This window comes from Triticum urartu, chromosome 4 (genome assembly GCF_003073215.2).
Source record: "Triticum urartu cultivar G1812 chromosome 4, Tu2.1, whole genome shotgun sequence".
Classification (NCBI taxonomy): domain Eukaryota; kingdom Viridiplantae; phylum Streptophyta; class Magnoliopsida; order Poales; family Poaceae; genus Triticum; species Triticum urartu.
In genome coordinates, this window is record NC_053025.1 from 90,137,499 (window position 1) to 90,151,691 (window position 14,193).

At 46.1% G+C, this 14,193-nt stretch overlaps 1 protein-coding gene across 1 annotated transcript; it reads left to right on the forward strand.

Moving 5' to 3' along the window:
• The first annotated feature begins 2,645 nt into the window (after window positions 1–2,645).
• On the forward strand, window positions 2,646–6,714 carry LOC125550837 (aldehyde dehydrogenase family 3 member H1-like). The gene is made up of 10 exons (XM_048713943.1): window positions 2,646–3,127; window positions 4,033–4,101; window positions 4,215–4,311; window positions 4,882–5,088; window positions 5,173–5,288; window positions 5,370–5,474; window positions 5,570–5,742; window positions 5,841–5,931; window positions 6,036–6,185; window positions 6,263–6,714. The coding sequence occupies exons 1-10, from the start codon at window positions 2,936–2,938 to the stop codon at window positions 6,506–6,508; spliced, it is 1,446 nt and encodes a 481-aa protein (XP_048569900.1). The 5' UTR covers window positions 2,646–2,935; the 3' UTR covers window positions 6,509–6,714.
• The last annotated feature ends 7,479 nt before the right edge of the window (window positions 6,715–14,193 follow it).

Sequence of the window (14,193 nt, forward strand, 5' to 3'; positions counted from 1 at the left end):
AGCTCTGCTGGATCGGAGTTTGTGGGACGTCATCGAGCTGAACGTGTGCTGAACTCGGAGGTGCCGTGCGTTCGGTACTTGGATCGGTCGGATCATGAGGACGTTCGACTACATCAACCGCGTCGTGCTAATGCTTCCGCTTTCGATCTACGAGGGTACGTAGACACACTCTCCCCTCTCGTTGCTATGCATCACCATGATTCTATGTGTGTGCGTAGGAATTTTTTTGAAATTACTACGTTCCCCAACACACCTCACATTAGGTGGTCCCAATTTTCAAAATGCGCATTTAAATGTTTCAAAAAATCCCAAAAGAATTGTGTATGTTGGCATCAAATGAATTTGCTACTCCTAAAAATTTCAAATCAAAATTCGAAATACACATTGAGAAACAAAAAAAGACAAATCCAGCACGAATGGTTTGCAGAACCCCCCCCCCCCCCCCCCCAACATTCCTAAAATGACACTTTGGTCCACCTCCTGTGATGCTGCCCATTCAATCTCAGATCGACGGCCAAGGTCATATGGGAGCACCTAATGCGAAGTGCTCCCGTAGCACAGTTATTCTCACCCCTCGGATACTATGTAAGTTTGCATAGGATCTTGCCCCGATGAACTATTAGAACCTATTTAAAAGAATTGTAATGCCATAATCTCTTAAATATTACAATCATTTTACCCCACAAAAAATTATAATAATTAGAGGGAGTAGTAAAAGACATTGATGGTAAGGTCACTGTTGATGTCAAAAGTCAAAGAAAGGGACTAGGTAGAAAGCCACATTAACAATAAGATAGATTCAGTTGAGTGTGCGGCATGTACAAATTCACACATTTCCATCTTCTACTTTTTTCATGACTTTTTATGATTCTTGAAAACATACAAACACATTTTTTTGAGTTCATGTGTGTAGTTTGCAAAATTCCACTCAGTTTCAGTAACCACCATAGACATGTTAATGTTTTGCGGATCTTTGGACAAGTTATTGTAGTTTTGTACTCCCTCTGTCGGTACCGTGACACTTGGGTTCATGGGCCCAACTGCGCACAGCCACAGTAGCCTCTTAGCCAAGACCAACGGCTGAAAGGGCGCCCCAGCAACAAACCTGCTACCATAACCTAGTGATGGCATGCATATCTTTATCAAGATTATCGACTAAAACTCTAAGAAGGAGCCCAAGCTTCATGGCGGTATGCAGATCTTCATCAAGATCTGTCAAAATTCTCTGCAACCAGTGACTAAGTGTCAGAGAAAGCAAGCCCAAGACACCCAACAACAAGCCAGGGTAGCCAACTTCCGGGAATGACCACATTAGGCAACAACCGCTCCACCTAGCCTGCACTTGAAAAGCCGGAACATCAAGCCATCGCATCCCACGCGTGTCGTACTAGTTCTACATGCGCATGCCTTTTACAACACGTGGTGGGGATGCAGGCGTGCCAGTGGAGTGACAAGACGTAGGGGGCCTGAGTCACCCCCAATATTCACGGCATGGTGTATTTCTGTAAGGGTACATGTCGCACCCAGGCCAAGTGACACAGTTTAGCGACAGTGACAAGACAGGCGTTCGTTCCTTGAGACTAGAAGATGACACTTCATCGAGTCTTTATTGCCAATGGCTACCTCAACGGATCTACTGTGGTAAGCCCTTGATCTATAAAAGGAGGGCCTGGACTATGGTGGGGGGGGGGGGGGGGGGGGGGGGGGGGGGGTGATCTTTCAACCCCGTCTGCATTTACCTCAGAGAAGGATTGTACACTTGGTAAATTGCAAGTAGGAGCAAGACACACAACACCTCCCCGTTCCGGGAAGGAATTATAGTTCACTATCCAACATATCAACAAACACAAGGCAGGAATAGGATATTATGCAGCCATGTGGCCTGAATTTGGGTAGATCGTAATGTGCTTTACTCTTTCCCATACTAATCCACACTCTGCGCCTCTCCACGAGTCGGCAAAAGGACCCTCTATGTCCTTCTACATGCGTGCAACGACATTCTCCTTTTCAAATTACTCGTCTTAGATTTATCTAGATATAAATGTATCTAACACTAAAACATGTTTAGATACATTCCTATTTAGACAAATGTAAGACAAATAAGATGATAATAGTATGTCAACTCATGGCCCTGGGTGTATCTTGGAATACGTAAACAATGGCTACTGCGGTAAGCAAATGTTTCTTTAAGAGCAAGATGGCTGCTTAAGTTAGTCTGATCCGTAAGCAACAACCGATCGAGTGATTAATTGTTTTCATTTATGTGTGATTTTTTATTTAGAATCCTTTTATGTTGGATTAAGCCTTGCCAGAATGGGAGAACGCTTGTGTCGGTATTGATGTTAAAAAAAAAAAGAATGGGAGACAAACTGCACGCCATATCGCACCATTCACTCGTTCAGCCGCGTGGATCGACTCGTGTTGGGTGCACGTAGTCAAAGAAAGAAGGAGATGGGGTACGAGATACGATACGAGCCAACAAAACTCGCAGCATGTCGCCCGCGCCTCGATGCCTCCGGCGGCTTCCTGCGATCCTGTCTGCGTCACCCGCAAGATTCCAACCAACAGATTAGATATCTAGACATAGTGGTATAGATGGAGAAAAAAGTCTAAACAGATCTCATCGGCCCGCCGGCCGGTGGAGAAGATATCAACAGTTTGATGGTTGTATCTCCCTTTTATTATCTTCCAATTCTAATAATCTGGCGATCCTGTTTTTCAAACCAACGCAAGAAACCAATCAGGGCGTATATATAGGGATAGGGAAGGGTCCAACTCCATCCCCGTCTCCATCTCCGTCCCTGGGTCGGGTGCACACTTCTCTCCCACCCCCATCTCTCCCTCCCTCCCCTGTTCCTTGCCTTATCTCCATTGCCGCCTGCTGCTTCAGCTTGGGCTTAGCTAGCCAGGGAACGAGGAGGAGCGGGTTGTTGTCATGGCGGCGTCGGCGGCGGCGGTGATGGAGGAGCTGCGGGGCAGCTTCAGGGAGGGGCGGACGCGGCCGGCCGAGTGGCGGACGGCGCAGCTCAGGGCGCTCGTCAGGATGATCGAGGAGAAGGAGGACGACATCAGCGACGCGCTCCACGCCGACCTCGCCAAGCCGCGCATGGAGGCCTACCTCCACGAGGTATGTCGCAGCTCCATCTCCGTGCCGAATCTTCAAGTTGACTCCAGCAGGATAGGATGATTCTTGGGTTGGCAAGAACTGGACTGGAATTCCAGCTCTGTTTGCATGATTTTCTCTTCCTCCCCGTGCCCGTGCGTGATTGCATCCGGTTTTATAAATCCATGGAAGTAAATTTGATGAGAGCTTTGCCGGCGCTGGATCAGTCGCCCCGAGTTCCTTCGCCTTGACTTTCTCCGTATCTGATCTTCAACGGATCAGTAAAGTTCTTCCCATTAATTGTTCGTCTTGTACAGATACTCCTCACAACTCACAAGATTCGTTTTGTCTTTGGACCATCTTTCCTGCTCCTCGGCCGAATTGGCTCAATCATGCTACTCGGTTAATCGAAACCGTGGCGGGGTTGTCGGCCAGCGGTGCCTTTGGGAAAGTTAGGCGTGTTAGTCCCTTTCCTCGCAACTCTCGGAAAGGGTTGCGTGCCAAATAAATAAATAAATGATTACTCCTCCATTGCCGGCGGCGTCCCTTCCAAGAAAACCCTCGCTTTGTTTGCTCCGGGGTCAGACGAAGTCTGCAAATTTTCAGTTTGGGCAGCAGATGCAACTTGCATCAGTTTGTACTGCATGCTATCTTTTTCCTCTTTTTGCGAAAAAAGGCTTCCGTTGAAATATCATATTTGTCCGAGGCAGGGGTTCCTAAGCTGGCCAGTCACAGTCTGTAGTTACTGAAGCATTGCTGTTACTATCAAGCTAGGACTAGGAAATGCCACACTAGTCAAATTTGGTGATTGCAATCTGTAAAGCAACAGAAATAAATGAACAGAGAAGCCTGATTGCTTCACAACACTTTTTTGCCGATCTAGTAACTGATGACCACATGTTGTTGACATCTGTCTGTTCATGACTCAGATATCGCTGGCGAAAGGGGCGTGTATGTTTGCCCTCAAGGGGCTCAAGAATTGGATGAAGCCCGACAAGGTAGGGAAATCCATTCTCCACATACTACTGATTACACCTTTTTGTAAATAAAAATCCATTGATTTTGCTGATATGGGATGTGTGACCTTTACTACTTTTTATATATATTCCAGGTACCTTCTGCCATAACTACATTCCCATCCACTGCTCAAATCGTGCCGGAGCCCCTGGGTGTCGTTCTCGTCATATCAGCCTGGAACTATCCTTTCTGTAAGTCAATGGCATTGAACATAGTACGTACTGTGCTATGTAGCGAGACAGTTGAGTAGGGATTTAATCCATGCAATTTGTGTGGGAGAGGCTACGAGGATACACTAGTTAACCATTGATTAAATCTGTTGCCTGATGGTGCTGGAGGATTATGGCATGAGTTTGATATGCTCCCGTGTCCCGCGCGCAAGGATTGGCTACATGCCAATCTGTTTCGTAGTTGGTACCTTTCGTTTTCGTCAAACAAACATCGATTTCTGCAGTTATGCTCTAACGCAATCTTATGCCACAAGTCCTGATTTTTATTTTCAACACATGCGCATTACAACGGCAGGTTTCGACAGTCTTAATTATGGCACCATTACATCTTTGGCGACCAAAAACAAAATTTTAGTTATTATTTTACCATCTAAACACTTAATATCTTGGGACTGGTGCTTTCGACCAGTTGAATTTGGTTAGAAAAATTGTAGATTAGTTTCCCCCTTCTGTATTGAGTATTTTTTCCTTGTTAGATTCCTGGATGATCGCTCGATATTAAGATGACTAATAATCTCACCTTCGTTGTAGTGCTATCCATCGAGCCTGTCATTGGAGCAATTGCTGCTGGGAATGCTGTTGTGCTGAAGCCATCAGAACTTGCGCCAGCAACATCGTCATTGTTCGCGAAGCTGCTACCAGAGTACGTCGATAGCTCGTGTATAAAAGTTGTGGAGGGAGGTGTCACTGAAACAGGTGCACTCTTACAACAAAAATGGGATAAGATCTTCTACACAGGTTAAGTTCTTACCTGTCAAATAGTTTCTGCTTCTTCAATTAATGTTATGTTCCTAATAGTGCGCGTGTTCATTTGAACTGCAGGAAATGGTAATGTAGCCCGCGTAGTGTTGGCAGCAGCTGCGAAGCATCTAACCCCTGTTGCTCTGGAGCTCGGTGGAAAATGCCCTGTTATTGTTGACTCTAACGTCGATCTGCATGTAAGCGATATCTAAAAATATTGTCAACTCTTACAAAAAAAAGTAGTCTTTTGGTTTTCTTAACAGAGATTTTCCTTCAAGGTTGCTGCTAAGAGGATTGCTGTTGGTAAATGGGGCTGTAACAATGGCCAGGCATGCATTGCTCCCGATTACATCATAACGACAAAAGCATTCGTTACAGAACTGGTATCTACACTACTATTATAACTACCAGCCAGATAATTGCTTCTGCCAACTGAAGTTCTATACATTTACTTATCTACGAAATAAACTTTCTACAGGTCGACTCTTTGAAAAGAGTCTTGGAAAGGTTCTATGGGGAGGATCCGTTGCAATCGGCGGACCTGTCTCGTATTGTGAGTATTAGCCATTTCGAACGATTAGCGAAGTTGATAGAGGACAAGGAAGTTGCCACCAAGATTCAGCTCGGTGGTCAGACAGATCAGGAGCAACTGTGAGAACTCTTTATAGCGTGAACTTTCAGTCACAAACTCACAGTTGGGTTTTGGAAGGTGTTTGATTGAGCGCTAACTTTTGTTTCTTATGTCGCAGAAAAATAGCTCCTACGGTGTTGGTAGATGTTCCTCTTGATACAGAACTTATGACAGGGGAAATATTTGGCCCCATGCTTCCAATTATAACGGTTGGTACTCCTGCCTTGATTTTCCTACAGTGCATGAAGTCTGCATGACAGTATTCAGAATTAAACCTAACTCTGTTTGGATTCCTTTTAACTATGGTTGTCAGGTCGACAAGATTGAAGAAAGCATCACACACATCAACGCCGGGGCGAAGCCACTGGCGGCCTACCTCTTCACCAAGGACAAGAAACTGCAACAAGATTTCGTCTCAAACGTCTCGGCAGGAGGCATGCTCGTCAACGACGTCGCCCTACACGTAACTGCTCATGAACTCTGTGAATCAATCTTCTGTACCAAAAACATGCTTCCTCCTGAACACATCACATTTTACAGCTGACGAACCCACATTTGCCGTTCGGTGGCGTGGGCGACAGCGGCACGGGGTCGTACCATGGCAAGTTCAGCTTCGACTGCTTCACCCACAGAAAGGCAGTGCTGATCCGCGGGTTCGGTGGCGAGGCGAACGCAAGGTACCCACCCTACACGGCAGAGAAACAGAGGATCTTGAGGGGCCTCATCAAGGGCAGCTTCTTTGCGCTGATCCTTGCGCTCCTGGGGTTCCCAAGGGAGAAGCGTTAGCTGAGTTGAGTTCCCTCCCTTCTCCAGTACAGCATAGCAGGATTGTTCATGTTCATGAGGGTGATGTGCAGGACTGGTGATGTGGTGCACTTCTGCACTGTGAAGCGCCAGTGCGCGAGTGTGTTAAACAGGTGTAAAATATGGGACTATCATCGGATTTCTGGATGTAATTTAATTTTACATAAATAAACCTGGTTTGCTACTTACTCCAGCGTGAAGGATGAAGAGGATTACGCCCTGCTTAAAAAATTGCAAGAATTATCTGTAATGTTCATCATTTCATTGCATTGTGAGACTAGCTGCATTTGTTAATTAAGAGAGTTTAGAACAAGCTTGACAGCCCGAAGGACCGGTTGCACAAAAGCCTACTCCCCGGCATAATATTACACAAATGAGTTACTCCCGTCAAACCCCAATTCTTCGCCTCGCATCGGATTTTTGACCCTTATTGTTGAAGATCCTCGCATTGTGTTCATTCCAAATCTCTCAAGCCACAAGCATGTTGACCGAAGCCATAGCCTTTTGGCGAGCGAGGCCATCATGCACAGTGCCGTACCACCAAGATTTGACGCCTGGGAAGCCATGCCAAACGTCCTTGTAACCATGCACCCCCACCTTAATGGAGAATCTGAACTTGAAGAGGAGGTGTGGCGCCGACTCCAATACTTGGTTACGAAGTGGGCAATTGCCGCAATTTGGCCAGACAAAAAAACTTACACTTGGGCGGCGCCCAATTCTTCCAGATTGTGGTCTTGAAGCTCCTTGTCGTGGCACCAATGAGGTGCTACCTATATGCCAAGGCCATGGAATAGCGACCCAAGGCAGTTAACTTCCAAGTAATGGTGTCAGCTGTCATGAAGATGGGACAGAAGTGTCCAAAGCAAAGTGAATTACTGGATGTGCACCACCGTGGGTCCATTTGACAAACTGATCTGGTCCACCCAGGCTCCGTTCTGGATAGCTTTCCTCACACATCATTTGGCTTTTGGATATGTCAATAATAAGAGATACACTGTGCTTTGGCCTTAGTCCTCCAGCCAAGCCAATTCTGAGAAGCTCGCCTTGTTTCCATCTCCAACGGCGAGCTTAGTAAGCCCATGAAACACATCCATATCCTCCCCATCGCATGGGTTCTGGTGCCAACCCACGTTTTTGCCGGCGCTTCCCGTTAAAGCCATGACCATCCCAGGTGGAGCGGCGAGCAACTTGTCAAGGTGCAAGATCCCATGGTTTTCAAAGTTGACAGGGCGGCACACCGCCATCCAAATAACTTTGCACTTGGCCCCGGAGACCTTGTTGGAGCCAGCCCAAAAGAATGCCCTACAGATCTTGTTAATGGCTTGTAACATCTCCACCGTTATGACGAGCGGTGTGGTGTGGTAGATTGTGATGGTGATGAGGGCCAACTTGACCTTGGCAGTGTGGCCCGCCGTTGTGTAGTGTTTTCCTTAGGGGGTGGGGGCAACTTGCCAACGAATTGGTCCTCGAGATGCTGGAATTGGATCCGCATTAGCCGCTTGACCGATAGGGGTAGCCCGTGGCGCATTGGAAAGGTCAATCTCACAACCGGGAGGGTTTGCATGATATCGTCAACATCCAAGCCACCGCAAAGAAGGTTTTTTGGAAGTTCGTAACAAGCCTGGATGTGTTGGAAATATGCCCTAGAGGCAATAATAAAAGCATTATTATTATATTTCTTTGTTCATGATAATTGTCTTTATTCATGCTATAACTGTATTATCCGGAAATCGTAATACAAGTGTGAATACATAGACCATAATATGTCCCTAGTAAGCCTCTAGTTGACTAGCTCGTTGATCAACAGATAGTCATGGTTTCCTGGCTATGGACATTGGATGTCATTGATAAGGGGATCACATCATTAGGAGAATGATGTGATGGACAAGACCTAATCCTAAGCATAGCACAAGATCGTGTAGTTCCGTTTGCTAGAGCTTTTCAAATGTCAAGTATCTTTTCCTTTGACCATGAGATCGTGTAACTCCCGGATACCGTAGGAGTGCTTTGGGTGTATCAAACGTCACAACGTAACTGGGTGACTATAAAGGTGCATTACAGGTATCTCCGAAAGTGTCTGTTGGGTTGACACGGATCGAGACTGGGATTTGTCACTCCATATAACGGAGAGGTATCACTGGGCCCACTCGGTAATGCATCATCATTATGAGCTCAAGGTGACCAAGTGGTTGATCACGGGATCATGCATTACGGTACGAGTAAAGTGACTTGCCGGTAACGAGATTGAATAAGGTATTGGGATACCGACGATCGAGTCTCGGGCAAGTAACATACCGATTGACAGAGGGAATTGTATACGGGGTTGATTAAATCCTCGACATCGTGGTTCATCCGATGAGATCATCGTGGAGCATGTGGGAGCCATCATGGGTATCCAGACCCCACTGTTGGTTATTGACCGGAGAGTCGTCTCGGTCATGTCTGCTTGTCTCCCGAACCCGTAGGGTCTACACACTTAAGGTTCGGTGACGCTAGGGTTATGAAGATATGTATATGCAGTAATCCGAATGTTGTTTGGAGTCCCGGATGAGATCCCGGACGTCACGAGGAGTTCCGGAATGGTCCGGAGATAAAGAATTATATACAGGAAGTGCTGTTTCGGCCATCGGGACAAGTTTCGGGGTTATCGGTATTGTACCGGGACCACCGGAGGGGTCCCGGGGGCCCACCGGGTGGGGCCACCTGTCCCGGGGGGCCACATCGGCTGTAGGGGGTGCGCCTTGGCCTATATGGGCCAAGGGCACCAGCCCTACTAGGCCCATGCGCCTAGGATTTCCACCACGGAGGAGTCCAAGTGGTGGAAGGCACCCCGAGGTGCCTTGGGGGGGAGGGAAACCCTCCCCTGGCCGCCGCACCTAGGAGATTGGATCTCCTAGGCTGCGCACCACCCCCCCTTTGGCCCTCCTATATATAGTGGGGGAGAGGAGGGATTTTATACCTCAGCCTTTGGTGCTTCCTCTCTCCCCGTTACGTCTCTTTCTCGTAGTATAGGCGAAGCCCTGCTACTGTGACGCCCTGCATCCACCACCACGCCGTCGTGCTGCTGGATCTTCATCAACCTCTCTTCCCCCCTTGCTGGATCAAGAAAGGAGGAGACGTCATCCGTTCCGTACGTGTGTTGAACGCGGAGGCACCGTCCGTTCGGTGCTAAGATCATCGGTGATTTGAATCACGTCGTGTTCGACTACATCATCCCCGTTCTTTGGACGCTTCCGCTCGCGATCTACAAGGTACGTAGATGCATTTAATCACTTGTTGCTAGATGAACTCCTAGATGGATCTTGGTGAAACCGTAGGAAAATTTTTGTTTTCTGCAACGTTCCCCAACAGTGGCATCATGAGCTAGGTCTATGCGTAGTTCTCTTGCACGAGTAGAACACAATTGGTTGTGGGCGTTGATGTTGTCAATTTTCTTGCCGCTACTAGTCTTATCTTGCTTCAACGGAATTGTGGGATGAAGCGGCCCGGACCGACCTTACACGTACTCTTACGTGAGACAGGTTCCACCGACAAACATGCACAAGTTGCATAAGGTGGCTGGCGGGTGTCTGTCTCTCCTACTTTAGTTAGAGCGGATTCGATGAACAGGGTCCTTATGAAGGGTAAATAGAAGTTGACAAATCACGTTGTGGCTTTAACGTAGGTAAGAAGACGTTCTTGTTAGAACCCTACTTCAGCCACGTAAAACCTGCAACAACAATTAGAGGACGTCTAACTTGTTTTTGCAGCAAGTGCTTTGTGATATGATATGGCCAAAGTTGTGATGAATGATGAATGATCAATATGTGATGTATGAGATGTTCATGCTATTATACAAGGAATCACAACTTACATGTCGATGTGTATGACGGTGACAAGGATGATCATGGAGCCCCAAGATGGAGATCAAAGGAGCTATGTGACATTGGCCATATCATGTCACTATTATTATTTGATTGCATGTGATGTTTATCATGTTTTGCATCTTGTTTACTTAGAACGACGGTAGTGAATAAGATGATCCCTTACAACAATTTCAAGAAGTGTTCTCCCCTAACTGTGCACCGTTGCTACAGTTCGTCGCTTCGAAGCACCACGTGTTAATCGGGTGTGATAGATCCTTTCGTTCACATACAACGGGTGTAAGAAGTTTTACACATGCAAAAACACTTAGGGTTAACTTGACGAGCCTAGCATGTGAAGACATGGCCTCGGAACACAGAGACCGAAAGGTCGAACACGAGTCGTATGGAAGATACGATCAACATGGAGATGTTCACCGACGATGACTAGTCCGTCTCACGTGTTAATCGGACACGGCTTAGTCGACTTGGATCGTGTAACACTTAGATGACTAGAGGGATGTCTAATCTGAGTGGGAGTTCATTAATAATTTGATTAGATGAACTTAATTATCATGAACTTAGTCTAAAATCTTTACAATATGTCCTGTAGATCAAATGGCCAACGTTGTATTCAATTTCAACGCGTTCCTAGAGAAAACCAAGCTGAAAGACGATGGCAGCAACTATACGGACTGGGTCCGGAACCTGAGGATCATCCTCATAGCTGCCAAGAAAGATTATGTCCTGCAAGCACCGCTAGGTGATCCACCCGTCCCACAGAACCAAGACGCTATGAACGCTTGGTAGACACGTACTGATGACTACTCCCTCGTTCAGTGCGGCATGCTTTACAGCCTAGAGCCGGGACTCCAAAAGAATTTTGAGAGACATGGAGCATATGAGATGTTCGAAGAGCTGAAAATGGTTTTCCAAGCTCATGCCAGGGTCGAGAGATATGAAGTCTCCGACAAATTCTTCAGCTGTAAGATGGAGGAAAATAGTTCTGTCAGTGAGCACATACTCACTATGTCTGGGTTACATAACTGCTTGACTCAGCTGGGAGTTAATCTCCCGGATGATGCGGTCATTGACAGAATCCTCCAGTCGCTTCCACCAAGCTACAAGAGCTTTGTGATGAACTTCAATATGCAGGGGATGGAAAAGACCATTCCTGAAGTATTTGCAATGCTGAAATCAGCAGAGGTAGAAGTCAAGAAGGAACATCAAGTGTTGATGGTCAATAAAACCACTAAGTTCAAGAAGGGCAAGGGTAAAAAGAACTTTGAGAAGGACGGCAAGGAAGTTGCCGCGCCCGGCAAGCAAGCTGCTGGGAAGAAGAAGTCAAAGAATGGACCCAAGCCTGAGACAGAGTGCTTTTATTGCAAAGGGAAGGGTCACTGGAAGCGGAACTGCCCCAAATACTTAGCGGACAAGAAGGCCGGCAAAACAAAAGGTATATGTGATATACATGTAATTGATGTGTACCTTACCAGTACTCGTAGTAACTCCTGGGTATTTGATACCGGTGCCGTTGCTCATATTTGTAACTCACCACAGGAGCTACGGAATAAACGGAAACTGGAAAGGGACGAGGTGACGATGCGCGTCGGGAATGGTTCCAAGGTCGATGTGATCGCCGTCGGCACGCTACCTCTACATTTACCTACGGGATTAGTTATAAACCTCAATAATTGTTATTTAGTGCCATGTCTGAGCATGAACATTGTATCAGGATCTCGTTTAATACGAAATGGCTATTCATTTAAATCCGAGAATAATGGTTGTTCTATTTATATGAGAGATATGTTTTATGGTCATGCTCCGATAGTCAATGGTTTATTCTTAATGAATCTCGAGCGTATTACTACACATGTTCATAGTGTGAGTACCAAAAGATGTAAGGTTGATAATGATAGTCCCACATACTTGTGGCACTGCCGCCTTGGTCACATAGGTGTCAAACGCATGAAGAAGCTCCATGCAGATGGACTTTTAGAGTCTCTTGATTATGAATCATTTGACACGTGCGAACCATGCCTCATGGGAAAAATGACCAAGACTCCGTTCTCAGGAACAATGGAGCGAGCAACCAACTTATTGGAAATCATACATACTGATGTGTGCGGTCCAATGAGTGTTGAGGCTCGCCGTGGCTATCGTTATGTTCTCACCCTCACTGATGACTTGAGTAGATATGGGTATGTCTACTTAATGAAACACAAATCTGAAACCTTTGAAAAGTTCAAAGAATTTCAGAGTGAGGTTGAGAATCAACGTGACAGGAAAATCAAGTTTCTACGATCAGATCGTGGAGGAGAATACTTGAGTCACGATTTTGGCACACACTTAAGAAAATGTGGAATAGTTTCACAACTCACACCGCCTGGAACACCTCAGCGTAACGGTGTGTCCGAACGTCGTAATCGCACTCTATTAGATATGGTGCGATCTATGATGTCTCTTGCCGATTTACCGCTATCTTTTTGGGGCTATGCTTTAGAGACTGCCGCATTCACTTTAAATAGGGCTCCGTCGAAATCCGTTGAGACGACACCGTATGAATTATGGTTTGGGAAGAAACCTAAGCTGTCGTTTCTAAAAGTTTGGGGATGCGATGCTTATGTCAAGAAACTTCAACCTGAAAAGCTCGAACCCAAGTCGGAAAAATGCGTCTTCATAGGATACCCTAAAGAAACTTATGGGTATACCTTCTACCTCAGATCCGAAGGCAAGATCTTTGTTGCCAAGAATGGATCCTTTCTGGAGAAAGAGTTTCTCTCGAAAGAAGTAAGTGGGAGGAAAATAGAACTTGATGAAGTATTACCTCTTGAACCGGAAAATGGCGCAACTCAAGAAAATGTTCCTGAGGCGTCTGCACCGACTAGAGAGGAAGTTAATGATAATGATCAAGATACTTCTGATCAAGCTCCTACTGAAATTCAAAGGTCCACAAGGACACGTTCCGCACCAGAGTGGTACGGCAACCCTGTCTTGGAAATCATGTTGTTAGACAACAGTGAACCTTCGAACTATGAAGAAGCGATGGCAGGCCCGGATTCCGACAAATGGCTAGAAGCCATGAAATCCGAGATAGGATCCATGTATGAAAACGAAGTATGGACTTTGACTGACTTGCCCGTTGAACGGCGAGCCATAGAAAATAAATGGATCTTCAAGAAGAAGACAGACGCGGATGGTAATGTGACCATCTATAAAGCTCGACTTGTCGCTAAGGGTTATCGACAAGTTCAAGGAATTGACTACGATGAGACTTTCTCACCGGTAGCGAAGCTAAAGTCCGTCCGAATCATGTTAGCAATTGCCGCATTCTACGATTATGAGATATGGCAAATGGACGTCAAAATGGCATTCCATAATGGTTTCCTTAAGGAAGAGTTGTATATAATACAGCCGGAAGGTTTTGTCGATCCTAAGAATGCTGACAAGGTGTGCAAGCTCCAACGCTCGATTTATGGGCTGGTGCAAGCATCTCGGAGTTGGAACATTCGCTTTGATGAGATGATCAAAGTGTTTGGGTTTACGCAGACTTATGGAGAAGCCTGCGTTTACAAGAAAGTGAGTGGGAGCTCTGTAGCATTTCTCATACTATATGTAGATGACATACTTTTGATGGGAAATGATATAGAACTCTTGGACAGCATCAAGGCCTACTTGAATAAGAGTTTTTCAATGAAGGACCTTGGAGAAGCTGCTTATATATTAGGCATCAAGATCTATAGAGATAGATCAAGACGCCTCATAGGTCTTTCACAAAGCACATACCTTGATAAGATTTTGAAAAAGTTCAAAATGGATCAGTCC